Source organism: Morone saxatilis, unplaced genomic scaffold (assembly GCF_004916995.1).
Source record: "Morone saxatilis isolate NCDOM2014 unplaced genomic scaffold, NCSU_SB_2.0 Contig11, whole genome shotgun sequence".
Classification (NCBI taxonomy): Eukaryota; Metazoa; Chordata; class Actinopteri; family Moronidae; genus Morone; species Morone saxatilis.
In genome coordinates, this window is record NW_023339663.1 from 6,079,251 (window position 1) to 6,096,947 (window position 17,697).

The window sequence follows — 17,697 nt, forward strand, 5'->3', positions numbered from 1 at the left end:
TTATTATTATTATTATTATTTTTATTATTATGTATATATTTTTTTGTATGAAAGCAGGGTTAGTCCAACCAGAATTATATTCTGCAATCACGAAATTTGCGGCAGGTTTCCTCAATTTCACTTGCAGTTAATTGAAGGTCTACTGATAAATACCTGTCTTATTATTTGGATTATGTTATACTGTCTAGTGTCAGCTTGAATTTCCTCAGGAGTGTCCTCTCCTTCAATTCAGGCTGCAAAAAGTGAAATGTTACTCACAGCCAGGGAGTTGTTACACTGGACAAGTTGGCTTATGTTGTGTTTCTGCACAGCTATTGTGTGTGTGTGTGTGTGTGTGTGTGTGTGTGCGTGCGCGTATGTGTGTGTTCCTACTGGTCTCAAAGGTGGTGCCCTGTGCAGTCATGCTCCACGTGCTCAGGCGGCGGCCTTTGGTCACCATGACGGAGAACTCATACAGTGTGTTGGGCTTCAATCCCGTCACCATGTGGTTCAGGCTAGTGGTGTTGGCCATCTGGGGAGAGACAGACAAACAAGAGAGAACACACACAGACACACAAACACATACAAACAAGAATTCAGTATTCTTGAGTATAAAATGGCAAAACAAATCCCAATCCCCAATTCCTAAACTTTCAAGGTGACAGAACAAGTGAATGTCAATCAACTAATCAATCAAATGTTTCTAAACAATCACTAGTCTAACATGCTGAACAGAGTTTATGAGTGGAATCAGAACCTTTTACATTTGTGATACTCAGTCATGTTTGGTGTGAAACATCGTGCCACACAAAGTGTAGCCATTACGAATGAGCTATAAAACCATATAAACACGGGTGCGTTTCACATTTCTATGGCATTTCAGACTTTAAAAAGCTTGAGTTATGTAACCATTTATCTTGATCTTTGCTGGCCTGAGCTGACAGGAGAGAAAGGAGGCTCAGCTTTAGCTTGCTGGGGGTCGTAGCAGCAGCGAGTCAGGTCGCCAGGTCTCTAACAGCCCTATCTATAACATTGCGTGCTATGACAAAAGTGCAGTTCTCTGGTGGGGGCTGTCAAACAGAGGGCACTGGGATAGGAAAAGAAAACACTCTCTGCTTTAGAAACATGCTGCCAGTTTGACAGCAGTGGTCTCTTCAATAATGTACAAGCTTGTCTGGCTAGACTCGCTCTAAAAGAAGAGAGCACATGAAGAAGAGTAGCATTAAGGTGAAGCCATCGCTGTTGGTTAGACGGGTCTCTAGTACAGCTGTACTTGCAGTATATAGGATGTACAAGATGTGATCTACACTGCATTGATAAGAAACATTAGAAAAGACCTTTCTAATAGACTTGTTAATATATTGAATTTGGTTAATAGGACAGAAGCATAATGAGCCTGTGGAACTCCTTAATTACTGTCACAGTGTGAGAATCAAACCAATTTGAGCATCCACTCATGGCAGCAAGACTCAGCTCTGTGTGTGTGTGTGTGTGTGTGTCGTTCGTCTGAGTTGGCTGTATGGAGAATGCACCGTCAGATCTACACCATCTTCTTCTACTTCCTAGTTTGTCTTGTCCTTGTTGAATAATTTATCAGTAAACGCAGGCCTTTATCTGAGCTCTGCCCAGTCACAGGTTTGCACACATGCATACAACCATGAACACACACACACACACACACACACACACACACATCCACTGTGATCCAGTATGCAGAGATAAGTAATCATTATAATTGAGCTGCAGGCCAAGAATCAGAAGCTGAATCTCAAACACCTTGTTTCAGGTTCAGCTCACTGTGACTCATAAATCATATAATACATTACACTCATGCGCATGACTTCACTCTGTATGCACTCTGCATCTGTATGACACTGAACACACAAAATTTGTGTAATACTCCAGTGCTGCACTTGATTGTTTCATTGACCATGGACTCTAGAGCTTCATGATCCATCAATTTATCATCATCATTTCATTTATCAAGCACAAATTTACCAGTTTTAATTGCTCAAATGTAAAGATTTGGGCTGCGGGAACATTGTAGACTAAACTATTGATCAATTTATAAAGACTATTAAAGTAAGATTCTTCAAAGTTTTGGATACTAGTTATGATTTTCTTTGCAATAGCCATTCTGTGTATTTAAATTAAGCAATTTTCTCTCTACGTAGCAGTTTTTATAGTTAGTGTTGGGGTCCGCCATTCCCATTGCTGGATTCAAATTGCCTACTTATGCAAAGGCATAATTGAATACTTGAGTTCTTAACTGAAACAGCGTGAGTTTGTTTGGCTGCACGGTAAACACATACATTAGCTGCTTTTCTGTTGTAGTTTGTATTTCTATTTATTGTATAATATGCTATTTCTGCAGCTAGGGGAAAGTAAGAAACGGAACGTTAACTGAATAAATGTATTTCTCAGGTTTTAAATGTTATTGGAAACATTCTGGATAATGTAAGTGCACATCTCAACACAATGAAAAACATAGGTCTAGTTGTTTTTTAGACAAAATCAAGGAAATGTTACATATTATATGTTTAAAAATGTGTTTATTTAATTGTTTTAGCAGTTAAGAGTGAAGAGCAACCAGTGTTACCGGTGCTGTGGTATTAAACTGCACTGGCTGTTACCACTGTTACTATAGATGTTGCCAAATCAACCAGGATGGAAATTTAAGGACTATAAATTTAATAAAAAATTAAACTCATCTAGACCTGCTACTGTACCATCATTGAAAAAGAAGCTTTAACTTTAGTGAGGCCATTATAGGTTTAATGAAACCACTATATCCACAGCTACAGATAGCAATGAGCTGAGCTAGCCTCTGAGCTGTACAATCAGACAACCTTTAACAGGAATGCAGAGCCAAGTATTTGATTTGGTTATGTAGACCTGACCCCCCTGTGAACCATCTCTTACTCAACTTAAAACAATGTTGCGAGGAAGACTAATGTAGCACTAAATTTTGAGGAAGAATTTCTTAGTTCAAGTACAGAGCAACTTCTCTTTATAGTGCCTTGAAAATAAGATTATTGCTTGGTTACAAATGTCTGCATTATGCTGCCACTGTGCTTTGGAGCTGCTGTGGGAATAGATCATTGGATGACATTACTTTTTATTTTCAGCACATCAATATATCTCTCTGGTAAGTGTGGGCGTGAAGAGATGCATAAAGTCCCCATGCACCGAAGTAAACAGAAATCTAACTGTATAAAATGAAGGCGTATTACCAAAGTTTGATCAGGCTGAACTGATTTGATTTGTACTGAATTACACCAACTTGTAAATAAGTTACTTGAGCGTGAAAATGCTGAGCTAAACCAGAAAAGAAGAGAGCTTAAAAATAACACTGGCGCTTCTTTTCTTGGAGAACTCATCTACAATGAAATTAACAGTAAAGACTTCAGAACATGGGCTTTTAAATCCAATAATAGTATTTCCTGAATTGAACAAACACACATACAATCAGGAAGTTAGTATCGAACAAGAACCTCTTACCTTCACTTTAGTGTTGGCAGGGATGTTGGTCTTCCAGCGCACTGTGTAGAAGCGGTTATCTGTGATCTTTTGGTTCTTGGGAAGCGAGTTGTCGGCCCAGGTCACCTTGATGGTGTCGTGGCTCAGCACGGAGGCCTGAACGCCCACAGGAGGCATCATGGGAGAGGGGTCTGGTACTGGGGTGTATGAAGCATGGATATGGTCGTAGATGTCAATATCGGGGTCTATGGGGTCTGCACGTCAGTCAGAAAACCCGCATGCATGCACACAAATTATAATGAACAAAATTAAAACATAAAAAGAAGCGTGGTGTGGTGAATCAGACAGTGGAGTCAAAACGGGATGCAGGGAGGAATGAAGAGGAAAAAATAATGTTATTGAGTTAAAATGAAGGACGTCAACGAGGGAGGAAGAAAAAGATAACATAAGTGCAACAAGGATGGGATTGGGAAGGGTGAAGAGAAAAAGAGAGAAGATTCTATTAGAAAAACAGACACTGACCTCTACAATAAGATGAATGTACAGACTTGGTTGCTATAAAGAAGCTACTGTAGAGAATGTGGTGTTCTATCAATAAATACTGTAGCACTACAGAGAGAGAGGAAGAGATACTCTATTCACAAGGAAAGATTACAGTAAATGGAAAACTAGAGTGCAAGCAGAAACCTACAATCCTACATCAAACTTTACAAACTTGCACATTAAAGTGTTGACCCGCTCTTTTCAGAGGGAGTCAGTACTGAAATGTGTCTAGAAATGTTTACATCAAGGAGCTTTTCACAACTTTTTAATGTGAAGTGGATAAACAGAAGGACACTGAATGCACCGGAACATTTCCTTCCTTTCAGAGTATAGTTGACAAGGTGCATTATGTCCTTGAAAACTGTAGAAAGAATATTGAGGCTTTAAGTAACGGAGCCTGCAGGCAGAGAAGAGGGTCACGGACAAGTGGTGGCTGTGGTTGGATGTGCATGTGCCAAGTGCTGTTTCTGTTCTGAGGCTCAAAGGTGTTGTGAAAAAGCCATGGTAGAGCTTGGTCTCACCCTCTTTCCACAGTCCTTGAATCAATACTAGAAAATAACCGTCATGCATCACTCCTATTGTGAACATAATGATGTTTTAACAGAGTTACAATTCTAATTCGGTTTGGGTTATAACAACTGCTCAATATTGCTTTGCATGTTGTGTATTGTGTGTTTTGTGTTGCATGTTTTAAAAAGTACATGTGCTGATATATTTATAATAAATTATATTAACCTTTTGGCTAACTGTAGCAATTAAAATAACGTTTATTAATATGACTATCCCTGTTAAATAAACCAGGATGCAAACAGTATTATCATTTCAAGTCTTGATTCTAGCCATATGATATGATATATGTTGTGATATCAATATACTGTATATTGTGATATAGTAAGGTTTTTGTAAATGTAAAAGCCTGAGAAGGCTAATGCAGAATAAAAGATACCTGAAAAACATCACATTGCACAAATTCTGTAAATCCAATAATACCAAAGTTAATATCATCTTACTTGATATTATTTGACATTGCCTGCAACGCTAAAACAACCAAACAAAGTAAAGGAAAATCCACCTCAGTAGAAATAATATAAAAACCTCTGTTGGTTGACACGTTTCTATGAACTCCCTGCATATATCATCATATTTATCTATTCAACAACTAAGTACTCTATTCAATTTTAAAATGTAGTGGTAGTGACCTTTAAGGATACCATTTAAAGCGCAGTCCAGCACTTGGATAAGATAAATGGTATTTAGTAAGTTACATAACAACACGTTGTTTAATTATATGTTTATGTAAGAGTGTGTATGTGTGTTTGCACGAAGAGCACTTGAGTGTGTTTGTGTGTAAGGTACCTGCCTAAAGCCCAGTGAGTATGAGTGTGTTTGTGTGTCTATGGAAGGAAAAGAGGGGCTCAAAAAAGCAGCTTCTGGCCAACATACTGAAGGGTAAACACTTCAAGATGGCCTTCTGGTCACTACTTTCTCTCCTTTTGGTTTAGTTGAGACGGAAGAAAAAAGCTTTGGTCAGTCACCCTTGATGACACTCCCCCTCGACCACTTGTTGGTCTTCTCCTCGCCGCTTCACTCCATTTGACACCTCTTTGTGCAGAGCTGCCCTCATTATATTCTGACTGAGACTGAGTCAGTGTGTGTGTTTGTGTGCATGATGAAGATCCAAGCATTCATGTGGCTGTGGAGAGGCACTGTGGTTTTTGGAGTGGCATGCAAGCTGCATTTCTTTACCCAGCTTGGAAGAATACAGTCTCCAGTGTTGGTAGAATACACTGCAGGAAAGAGGCTGACTTGCCCTTGTAAGGTTGTTGTTTTTTTAAGCAGATGAGGGTGCAATCTCTCATTCCTGCTTTTCAGTTAAGACGTCATATTATTATAACATATTCAACCTAGCACACTCTCAGCAGCAAGTTCACCAAGTTTTTCCTCAGTTTCTTCCAAAAGTAAAAGTACTATGTAGGTCAGCTTGTCTTTTTAATCCCGACTTGAACAAACTGGCAGGAACGGAACGCGCCCCTAAGGATTCAGCAGCAGACGATGGTGGTGGGCTTTGGTTCTGCTTTGAGAGGAAACGTTTGGATCTGACGTAGGGTTGCCAAAGCCACCACGGGGGGTCTGCGTGTGTGCAGCGCTGCGTGTATGTGTGCGAGGATATGAAGGAGCAAGATCTTCATAGAGAGAAGTGTACAGTATGACAGTGTGCGGGTGTGTGCAGACACTTAAACTGCCACCCCCCCTCGATGCATGTTGACGTGACTCGTCATCCAGCATCCCACCCCTCTCCTGCTCAGCTGTGCAATAGCGCTGCGGCAGAGACAAACCGGAGTGATCAAGGCTGAGCGGGGAGGTGGGAGGCTGGATGGAAGAGGAGGCGGGTGCAGCCCACATTCTGAGACACCCCAGGGAGCATGGGCTGGCTGTCTTCTGACACTGTCACATAAACTGTGTGAACTCAGCTGACTTGCAGTCTAACTGGCAGCCTTTCACACTTTAAGATCATTTGTCTAGCACACTGTGTTGGGACTTAAGTTCTACTTCTAATTGTTAACGGGGTTGTGATCCGAGGCTTAAAGAATTATTGATCGTCTGGCTGACAATTACACTGGATTGTACATACTGTTTGGCTGATGCAACTAAATTTGCTTCATTGTAAAGCACGCAGATATTTAACGATAAATGGATCACAGGTGATAGTCCGACTGATGCTGGATTTTTAAAGCAAGTATTGATTTAAAAGAATAATCATGTGTGTAGATACAGTTTATTTTCCTCAAAAAATACCCATTGCTACTGAAATCTTAATATTGGGAAAACTGGTAATCTCAGGGCAAAATCTAATGGCTTGAACATTTGATTAAAAAGAGACTCAAATGTACTGGGGACCATTATGAAGGGAGTTAATTAGATACCCATGTCTGGACCCCCGAGTCCAGACACATTTTGGCTGGTAATGATCTCAGGTTAGAGAGAGCAAAGATAAATGTCATTCTTTTTTTTCTTTTTTTTGGACTTAGTGACTACATCCCTCCAATGTGAGTAGGTCCTATAATACTGTCTACAATATCTGTTGTATATGAGCTAAATGATTTAAGTTTCTACCACAGACAAACAGTACAAACTATATATAAACTATTGAATTCTTACTTTGTGTATCCAAGAAATGTCCTGTTTTAAGGCAAGCAGGGAGTAGATTTATATGTAGATCTTGATGCGTGTAGTTCATACCTGACTGTGGTCTGGTGATGGCGCTCTCATACACAGGAATCCCCTCACCCACATTGTTAAAGGCCTTCAGTGTGATCACATAGTGAGAGCTGGGGTCTGAGAGAGGGAGGAGCGAGAGAGAAGAGACGAGAGAGAGAGAGACAGGACGAGCGAGATAAAATGATGCAGCCATCTAATCAAGCCCAAAAACTCTCGAGAGTCTCGCCTCATAATTGTGATATTAGCTAGAATGAGTATTTGAATACAATCATTCCTCTTACTGTGATTGTAATGAAGGCTTCAATTATGCATAAATAGATATTTTGGAACCATTCCTCCCTCAGACCATCTCCGATTTATGAAGACTTATTTTTTAACTCCATCATCCATTTAAACCTTTCCTGAGGTTTACGATTTCGTAAACTTATTGGCATGCGTGATTCAATTCCACTGAATAAAAACCACCCAAAAGAATATGACCTACGTAATAGATACAGAAGGACAACAAATCCTTTTCCTGTGGAACTAAATAATTAATTAGTAATTGTGTGTCTTGCTTTTCAACACAATCCCGGTATACTGACACAAGAGCATCATCACAACAGTGCTTTCTTGCGTTTTATTAAGAAATGGTTTAATCTAACTCCCCCAAAATCACACAATTGATAATACTTGCAATTTTCTCAAAGGCTGGACTGATTGGCAATCACCGAAACATTTGTGAGAGGTTAACTTTATGTTGGTGTTCATTTTTGCTTTAATGACGGCAAGAATTAAAATCAACAAAAACAAGTTTGTTTTATTTAAGCATTTTTGACCTTTAATTATTGTGTCCCCATTAGGGTAATCCGTTTAATTAGCGGCTCAGGCGTGTGTCGGAGAAGAGCTCATTAATGCTCTAAATGCTCACTATGAGTTACAGTTGAACTGCTTCATATTGTTTGTGTGTGTTTACTCCTTAAAATGTTGGGATTTTTTTTCAAATTTAAGAATAGTTTCAGTGTCAGATATACCACAGTTATATTTTTAAGAAGGATAATCACTGAAATGTTTTAAAAGGTCCAGTGCGTAACATTTAGGAGGATCTATTATCTATATGGAATATAATATTCACCGGTATGTTTCCATTACTGTATAATCACCTTCATTACCTCATTACCTTAGAATAAGACGTTTATATCTATAGACGCCGCCAGTTTCTACAGTATGTGTTTCTACAGTAGGCCAGAAGGGACAAACCGAACACTAGCTCTAGACAGGGCTGTTCTTCACACTTAGAAGGGGAGGGCAAAGCAAGGGAGTTGCACCTCCACTGCTAGATGCCACTAAATCCTACACACTGGACCTTTAAATGCCGCCATTTTAGGCAAATTCATCCTCATGGTCTCATCAATATCAGGGGGTATTTGAAAAATCAGCTGAGATTCTTCAATGCAATTGTGCAATTATGTGGGTGACAAATAATATGAGCCATCAGATTAATATCTCAGTAAAAACAGAAGCATTACAAACAGAAGGAAACATCATGATATACATGTATCAATACAGAAGGTAAGGTTCTTACCAAGGTTCTCGATGGTGTAGTAGCGCTGCTTGTAGTCCACTTTGATAGTCTGAGCATGGGGACTGCCGATGCCATAGCCGATGGTGTAACCGCGCACCACAATGTCCTGGTTCTCTGGCGGCGTCCAGCTCACCACGATGCTGTTGACCAGGGGTCGGACGTGGAGGGAGCTGGGCTGGTCTGGCACACGTGATTCTGGTGAGGGAAATGAAGGAAAAAGTTCAGCAGAGATCTTCAGTTAAACAATCAGTCAATTAAATGCATCATAAAAGCAACTGACTAGTTTTGGTTTAGTCTGTATGAATTGAGTAAAACAGATGTTTTTTTACCATCCAAGTCGCTCTCAAATGTCTCCGCTGTGGTCCACTCGGTAGCCGGTCCCGTGCCGTTCACCGTCGTGGCCGACACCCGGAAGGCGTACTCTGTTCCACGCTCCAGACCTGGACAGGCAACACAAAAAGGTCAGATTCAAAGCACGGATATTTAAACTGAGCTGTGGCTGAAATGAATCTCAAGCTGCAATAGAAACTATTCCATTAAAACTTCTCTCTCTTTCTAAAACCTTCAGTTTAAAATTTACTGGTGCTCTCCAGTTGGCTGGACAATTGGGCTTTGAGTTGCAGACGATAAATACTTTGAAAGCACAAATATCTTAAACAGATGCCCGATACTTCCCTGCACAAAAGGAGAAAGTCTATAAGCTTGCCTAGGGACGGATCAAGTGAAGGTTTCTGTGGCGCAATTAACCCTCTTTTCCACTCAATATCATGGAAGTGATTGAGATTTATTTCTCACCTTTAATTAATATGTTTTTGGTGGGTAAAGATTTATTTTCTGTTAAGAAGCGTTGAAAAGAAAAAGTGTGTAAAAGCAGCTGGCACAAGAATTATGAACCCTGAAAAAGGGGAGAACTTTCGGAGTGTGGATTCGTTCATATTTTAAAGCTATATCTCCTTCAGAAAGAGCAGTTTCACCGCTGGGTGCCGGCTTTGGTATTCAGAAAAGATGGGAACGCCTGCTGACAAATGATGTGTTGCTGTATTAATTTTCGGTAACATTTTTCATCATCGTCACATTGTCCCATTTGCACGCAACATGCTAATCCTGTAGTCTTTTCTCTCTGTACCCACTATCCTGGGCTACCCTTGGGGGTAGCTTCTGAAGACTGCCTAACTATGTGTGCCTCCAAGGCTACAACATCTCCTTCTAAACGCTTTTGAACCAACAAACACCCCTCTGTTTCACCCCCCAGAATGTTCTCAAAAATCAACTTTTAAGTGTATATTCTCTTTGATGCAGCACACAGCGTGAGGCCGGGCCACTTGAAAGTTGCTGAGACAACATCTAATATTAATCACCATTGCTGTGTGTCTCTGGTGATATTGTGCATATTTTGGTAGTAGCAGCGGGTAACATTGGGGTACAGTAAGACATGTTACTCCATCTCAAAGTATTTAGATACATTTTAGATGTTTACTGAATAAATGGACTAACTATCAGACAGACCCCAAACAACAACTCAAGACACGCCTTCGGTCTCAAGATCTCAAAATCAAGATTTTAAATATTGCAGCATGTCAGATATAGCTGACAGTATCGAAGATACATCCAGCAGAGATAAAATGGAGTCTGATAACATAAAAGTTTTAATGTAGGACTGATCTGTATGTACAAAGAAAAGGAAAAAAAGACTTTTCTTTCTGGGTCCACCATTTTAAAAATATTTTTAACAATCACATCGAAATGTAGACCTGGAGACCGTCTATGAACTTGAATGTAATACCGCAGTTGTCAAGCTGTGTTTTGAGTCACAAATCACTCACTGTGCTATCGCTATCTCGATGGCTCTGTTCACACTTCAAAACACACCCTCAGCAATCCAAGAAGACAGCTTGAAAACACAAGTGTGAACACACCCAAAGACATACTGAGGATACAGTAAAAAAAAAAAAGCTTCCAAACCATCTGTATAGATAAGAGTTGGTTAACACCCTCTTTTTCTCTGCATTTCTCTGCTCCGTCTCTTGTTCTATTAATCCACCCAGCACTCAAACAGTAACAATATTCATTTTCTGTAGCTATAAATGGTTTTATGCTCTATTTAGCAGTAGTCTAGCTTCCATCCTCTAAACCATCATCTCTACCCGCTCATCTGATGCAAGGTTGCAATCTATCACAGGGAGTCAAAGTTTACCCACAGATAAAACCAAATATGAGTTATATGAACTGAAATCTGACCACAAGTGCTGACTTGAGATGCATTTAAAATGTATTTTAATGCCAAGTGGGATCTGCTGTCGATTTCTGCTGGATCTAGACACAAGCTGGATGAAAATTACTAGGTAGGTCTGAACTGGGTTTATAACTCGCCTTTACCTTACACATACAGTAATAAATGCCCCACATTCAAACCCACTTACAACGGATCATCGCAAAATCTTTCTGAGAAACTGCAACGGAAGACAACAAAGCTGGTAGGTGGGATCTGAGCCTAACAAAAAACTAAATACACAAAATCTCACAAAATGATTCTTGTAGTTTTATTTCGACATTGGCTATTGTACTTGAGCTAACTGCTGAGTCAGTGCCCATTACCGTCGATGAGCTTGAAAAGCTGGGTGCCTCCAGTGGTCTCGGCTGCTTCGCTCCTCCGGGATCCTTTCCGGTATCGGATCTTGTAGCCGGTGATCTCCCCATTCTGACCACTAAGGGGTGGGGGCTGCCACTGAAGCATGATGCTCTGAGGGGGGAAAGTGATATTAGACGGGGAAAAGAAAACCCTACGCTTAGCACATGTGGGACCATCTGCTGTTGGGCCTGCAGCTGTAAAGGTGACCTCATAGTTTAGCAGGTAGCATCACACCTTCCCACACACCTTGGCAGACGCCTCTGTGTTAACGTAACTCTGCAGGTTTACTGTTCTGTTCGCCAGAAACAGTCTCGCCTGCCCCTCCCTTCAACCTGACAGTGGTGCAAATGGGAGGGCCCCGCAAGAACAAACACCCCTCTGAGCATGGGCGACGCAGTGCAGATTGACGCATTAGGAAGAAATAAACACATGAATTATAGAAGGTGGTGTCCTGATGAGCCGGGGGTTGCACGTGTGGGGGTGTGGACAGGTTAACCCTGCAGAGACACCGAGGCAAAGAGATGAATGCAGGACTCTTTGCTGGCGGGTCCATGCTGCACTGTTGTGGGATTCATGCATCAGAGTTTTTGTGTGTTGTGTGTTTAAAAGAGATAGGTGGGGGGTAGCCCAGCGTGGGAGAAGAGTTAATTAACGCTTCCCCACTGTCACACTGATGCACAAAAGCCTGAATACATGTCGAGGGCACACACACGCTCCTCCCCAGCCGAGTCAAGGGAATTGCACAAATTAAATTTGTGTTAAGTGTGTTCAATTATTCCATTTTTCTTATTACACTATCGGTCCTGACTCGTTATGCGTGTTGCTTTTCTCCCTTCTTCTCCCTAATCATGAAAACCTGTTTAATTGACTTTTGGAAAATCGCAGGGGAAGGTGAGATGGCAGATGCCAAAAGGAATAAAAAAGGTGCAAAATAAGATCATAAAAATATGATTTTCAGGTTGCCTTGCAGGTAAAAGATGCAAGGTTCTGCTTGACAAGGCCCAAAGACAAGACTGAATATGAAATGCATGTTAATTAGGTATTTTTTCCCCAGTTCCATTTGGTTGGGCGTATCAACCAGCTAATTGCATAAATGCTTTGTATCTATATACTTGTACCAGAATTATTGACTTAATGACTGTTCATATTCAGAATTAAGCACAATGACAACAAAGAAAAAAATAATTGACTAATTTCAATATGTTTAGGAATAAAGGATGCCAGATGTTTGTTCCACTATTTCAAATTGGCTTGTCTGGGCCTAATTGGGGAGGGACAGCTGGATGTACCACTATCCATTCAAAAACAATTCTGCTACAATTTCTGTCCTTTCCACAGAGTGTCCCCTCTTCATTTCACTCTTAACATTAGCATGAGAGTGTTTTCTCTCCACAAATCTCAGCTGAGTATCCCTCAGCATGGGTGGCCAGTTCTCACTCAAGCTGGGAGTGTGTGATAGGATTGTCTACCCGTTTTTTTTCCTAGTTTGCTTTGACAGTTCTCTCTCACTCGGGCTCTGCATCGACCAGCAAAGGGCTAAAAGCGCTGGCTGCTGCTTTTGTAGTCAATGCACACACCCTGAGGTTTTCCGTATCTTCTTCTCTTTGCCGTTCTCTGTTTGCACTTGCTGTCTCACGTGTCACGAGTGAGAAACATCTTTTATCAAATTTAATCCATCACTCGGGTGGAAATGTACAATAAACATGCCTACAGCTCTCTGTTTGAAGATCAAATGGCTAAACAGATAGACAGCTAAGGCCAGTTTCCTGTTTTAATCAGGACCCTGTTGCGAAGCCTGCAGCCACCTTAGCAGCCTGATCTAATCAAGAGTGTCACGCAAACCACCACAGTATCTGTAATAAATCTGATTTAACAATGACACTTAAAAAGACTGTGAGACATCAGGAGTTGTCGCCTGGACTGTGAGAAGTTTGATCCAGTTATCTCTGAAGAGAAATGCAATCTAGATAAAAGAAATCCCACTTTCAAACACTTAAGTCTATTGTGAATTTATTCTATTTATCCTGTCACCTAAAAAAAACCAACAGGGTGAAATGGCTGTTAGCAGGGTAGCTTTGCATATAATGTCCCAATAAGCATTTATTTCACCAGTCAAAAGACATCTTTGGAATCGTGGGCTAATTTGTTTGAAAAGCGAACATTTTCTTAAATGTGTTTTAGTGTTTCAAAACCTACATGTTGAAATATGGAAATGTAAAAGTTGTCTAAACTCCTTTAGATCTGTAAATCACCAAACCAATCGGTCCTTGGATACTTTGACCGTTATTTTACTTTCTTGAGGATTATTTCTAGTGTGCCTGCATCTTCCAGGCTCATATTTTTTTGTATCCTTGCATATCTGACCTGCAGGCTTTTTTGCCAGACACTGTACAGATGGAGAGTGATACTGAGGAAAAAACCTTTTGAGAGGCAAGTCTCCTGCCGATGAGAGGATCGATGAGGGTTCACGCACCCTCTTAAACAGCTGGGGCTACGGGCCCCTGACACAGCTAATCACACAGAGAAACAAAGGTGTTCTGGACTGCAGGCTATGTATATTCGTTCAAGCATTTCTGTGCTGTGAGTGTTTGTGGATTTGGTGAAGAGGCTACATACACTGTGAACTGAACAGTGAGGCTGCAGGCTGTTTGTCTGTATGTATGCTGCATCATCTGAGAAAGTGAGTGCAAAAAATGTGAAAGCTTTTAATCCCTCAATTAGACAAGTCAATAATCCAGACCAGTTACAGGTCCAGTTGAGTTCAAAGCAACAAAGTCTTACCTTTGAGTTCTGGGCCTCCAGGGTGAGGTTTTGAGGGGGAGCACTCGGTACTGTAAAGAAAAATTTAATTTAATTAAGTATAAAACAGAAAAAAAAAAGGATTTACTGCAGAACTGAAGCGATTAGCTGATTAATCAATCTGTTGATTGACAGAAGAAAAATGCGGGCCATGTCCTGGTTCCAGCTTCTAAATTATAAGTATTTGCTGCTTTTCTTTGCTTTATGTAAAGTGAATATTTTAAGATTTGGAGCAGCTATTTGATATCGTCACCTTGGGCTAGTCCCAAAGTAAAAAAACAACAACAAAAAAAGGGCCTTGCTGGATCTATAATAAAAGCACACTGTAGATGACTCTATTTTATATCCATCCGTAACATTTTACACACATACAGTGAAGTTAAAATGAATTAAGGATTCAGCATCGTTGGTAGATTTTCTCTTCATCAAACAACTGACCGTCAGACAGAGTGCGAACTACAACGTCCTCAGTGGAGACACCTGGACCGTGCTTGTTGTTGGCCACCACACGGAAACTGTACTCTGTGTTCTTCTTCAGCCCGGTCATGGTATACGACTGACTGTCGACGTCAACGTCCTGAAAGAAAGGGAGGGAAGAAGAGAGTTGCATCTCAGTTCCTTTAAAAACTAAAACTACAATATAATATAATATAATATATTTAGATACATAATATTTAGATATAAAAAACAGTTAGGGCTGTGTATTAGGGCAAGAATCTGGTGATACCATATGTATCACGACACAGGGCTTACAATTCGATTTATTGTGATATATTGTAATACTATAAGTAAGGGTGATATGTTGCTTTTTTGTATTAATTACAGTTTCTGGTAAATCCCACATCATAGTCCTCAGTTTGCAATACTACTATTTAGCCTTTTTGTGATTCAATACAATATCACCAAATAAAATATCGCGATGTGACATTTTTCAATATTTTCTTACACCCCTAAAAGATATTCCTTCTTTTCTTTTCTTCTGAACTGGAAAATATGCTTGGTCACAATTCAACATGTAAATACAAGGTTAAAATTAAATAAATATAAAACCAGTGGATTACCTTTAAAATAACACATACATTCATCTGAGTATTTCACTACTGACAGCATGTTGATAAATGCAAAAATATTACTGTTTTTAGCGTTCAACTTTAATACTGGCTTAAAGATGGTGTAAAGCAATCTCTCAAATATGGCAAAGCTGCTGTCATCATTTCATCAGACTAACATTTCTATTTGTAATTCTGAGTAAGAAAATGTCATTTTCCACTGAGACACAAATTATGCTTTCTGTGATTACGACTTTTTGCTTTACAAATTGGGCACACTGGCACACGCCCAATTACTCCAAGCCAATTTGCATTCAGCTCTTAGCTTCTGACATTTTGAGTAAAAAGCAGAGACTTCGCAGAAATCTAATCTTGCTTCCTGAGCGGTCCAATCACACCCTCTGAACCCGGGTCAGATGATCGGCTGTCACCACGTCACCCTTAAAGATGCATCAAAGGTTGTCACTGACTTCTCTGCCCTTTAATATCTCATGTCCTTTCAACACTGTATCTTTCTAACTTCATCTCTGTTCTGTCCATTGCCTTCACCTCTTCTTTCCTTCTTTTCATCCCTCTCTTCATCTCTTGCCTTCTTCACCTCATCTCTGGCTCTCCTCTCCCGGGAGCTGAGGCATCATTACTCAGTGCACTGGCTGACGTTTCATCCATTATCATATTAAAGGCTTTTTAATGCCTCACTGGCTTACGCACTGCTACTGCTGGGGCTGACTCAATATCTAACCAGCTAGATTCCACTCTTGTGACAGAGTTAGACCTGCAGAGAACTGGGTGAATCATGTCTGCTTTCATTTTGCACAACATGTGAGATGCGCAATCAAGAAAGAGTGTGAAAACAGCCACAAAGCAGTACAACAAGTCTTTGGCAAATTATTAGGAACTCCTTAGCTTATCACAATTTACATTCAACTATACACTCATATTCTCTTTACTGTATCTAACTCTGCAAAATATAAAGCATGAGCTACATACAGTACTTCTCCTCTTACAAAGTCTGGATAGAACTAGTTGTAGAATAATTCATTTCTAGTGCCTTAAATAATAAATCAATAAAAAGGAAAAACACACAAGGAAACATTAAAATGCAGGAAATGTTAAGACTCTTCTTTTAATAAAAATGTACATTCATCTGAAAGCATATCCAGATTTTAATCGATTTATTTGTTTATTTCATTTTTGAATAATGAATTCTTAATGTGTTTTTACATCAAGCTTTTTATTACCTGTTGTTCTGTGTGAAACTTCACTTCAAAAGGTGATGTACAATGAAAGCTAAAACTAAAAAAGCATTTCATTCTGGAGCGACTGACACCAAAACCTCTTTGGATATCATAAATTCAAGGTGACGTCATATTGTCTGCTGCCTCCTACCTGTTCAGTGCCAATGCCTTTGTCTGTGTAGTACAACTTGTAGGTGAGGATCTCTCCGTTGCCAGTGACGGGTTTGTCCCAACTCAGAGAGACCGAGGTTGGCATGTTCGACACTGCCTGCAGGTTAGGAGCAGGGCCCGGCACTTGGACTGGTGAACAAACAAAGCAGAGATTAGAAAACCATCAAACCTATTTTGTTCTCTTATCTTCAACCTTCTCCATTTTTGGTGCATTTTGTTACATCTGAAAGACAGGAACTCAGTTTAGCAATGTCTATTTATTGCTGCCAAACACACATTCTTGGCTACTTCAAAGACATATTTCCTACATGATAGCAAGAGACCACAAGACCACTCAGTCGCTGCAGCTCTGTGGAGACCAATCTGTCCCCTCTGGACTGGGCTGCCAGTCATGGTGATTTTACTGTTACTCCCTGACAAACGAACTAAAGGTGTGCCTTAACAAAAAAATCAATGTGCGTATTGCATTCCACCCAACATTTGCCTCTAGCTTATATTCAGTGTGATAGACAGTTCATTTTATTGCGTCTGGTTAGTCAAGATATGGAGCAGGATGTATTACAATGTGTCTGCGTATCAGCTTGAGACAGCTGTATTTTTTTGTAGGATAAATAGAGAAAGGCAGAAGTGTGTAAAACCTTAACAAATGCAAACACGGACATAAACATATAGATGCAAGTTTATGTGAAGTTGTCGGATTACTTTATACCCGCTGACAATAGGGGACTATGGATAAATATAGCTACTATTTCTATACGGTTCATTTGATGTAAATGTAAACATACTTAAATTAAAGTTGACAGTCAGCACTTTAACCTCTAAGTAAATATTTCATATGCTGTGCTGGAAGACAGGGCTAACATTCAAAATAAGTATCACTGCCCTAATAATTTGTGACTCTGCTTTATACAGGACACTCTGTGTCAGTAAATATAAAGACGGCGACATTTCTTGTTATCTCTGCACACGGATGTACAGAGACTGTATTGGATTTAAAATGGAACAATGACTATGAGGTTAAAGTGC

The 17,697-nt window shown here is 40.1% G+C and overlaps 1 protein-coding gene across 5 annotated transcripts in view; it reads right to left on the reverse strand.

Annotated features, from left to right (window-relative positions):
- The window catches only part of neo1a (neogenin 1a), a 147,843-nt gene that overhangs the window by 10,724 nt on the left and 119,422 nt on the right, over positions 1-17,697 (reverse strand). For all 5 annotated transcript variants that reach the window (XM_035651822.1, XM_035651820.1, XM_035651821.1 and 2 more), the window contains exons 10-18: positions 16,652-16,800; positions 14,652-14,790; positions 14,196-14,245; positions 11,381-11,525; positions 9,115-9,225; positions 8,786-8,980; positions 7,243-7,338; positions 3,481-3,713; positions 373-511 (exon numbers count right to left, since the gene is read on the reverse strand). In XM_035651822.1, coding sequence (XP_035507715.1) covers positions 373-511; positions 3,481-3,713; positions 7,243-7,338; positions 8,786-8,980; positions 9,115-9,225; positions 11,381-11,525; positions 14,196-14,245; positions 14,652-14,790; positions 16,652-16,800 — 1,257 coding nt within the window. The remainder of the gene's footprint in view (positions 1-372; positions 512-3,480; positions 3,714-7,242; positions 7,339-8,785; positions 8,981-9,114; positions 9,226-11,380; positions 11,526-14,195; positions 14,246-14,651; positions 14,791-16,651; positions 16,801-17,697) is intronic.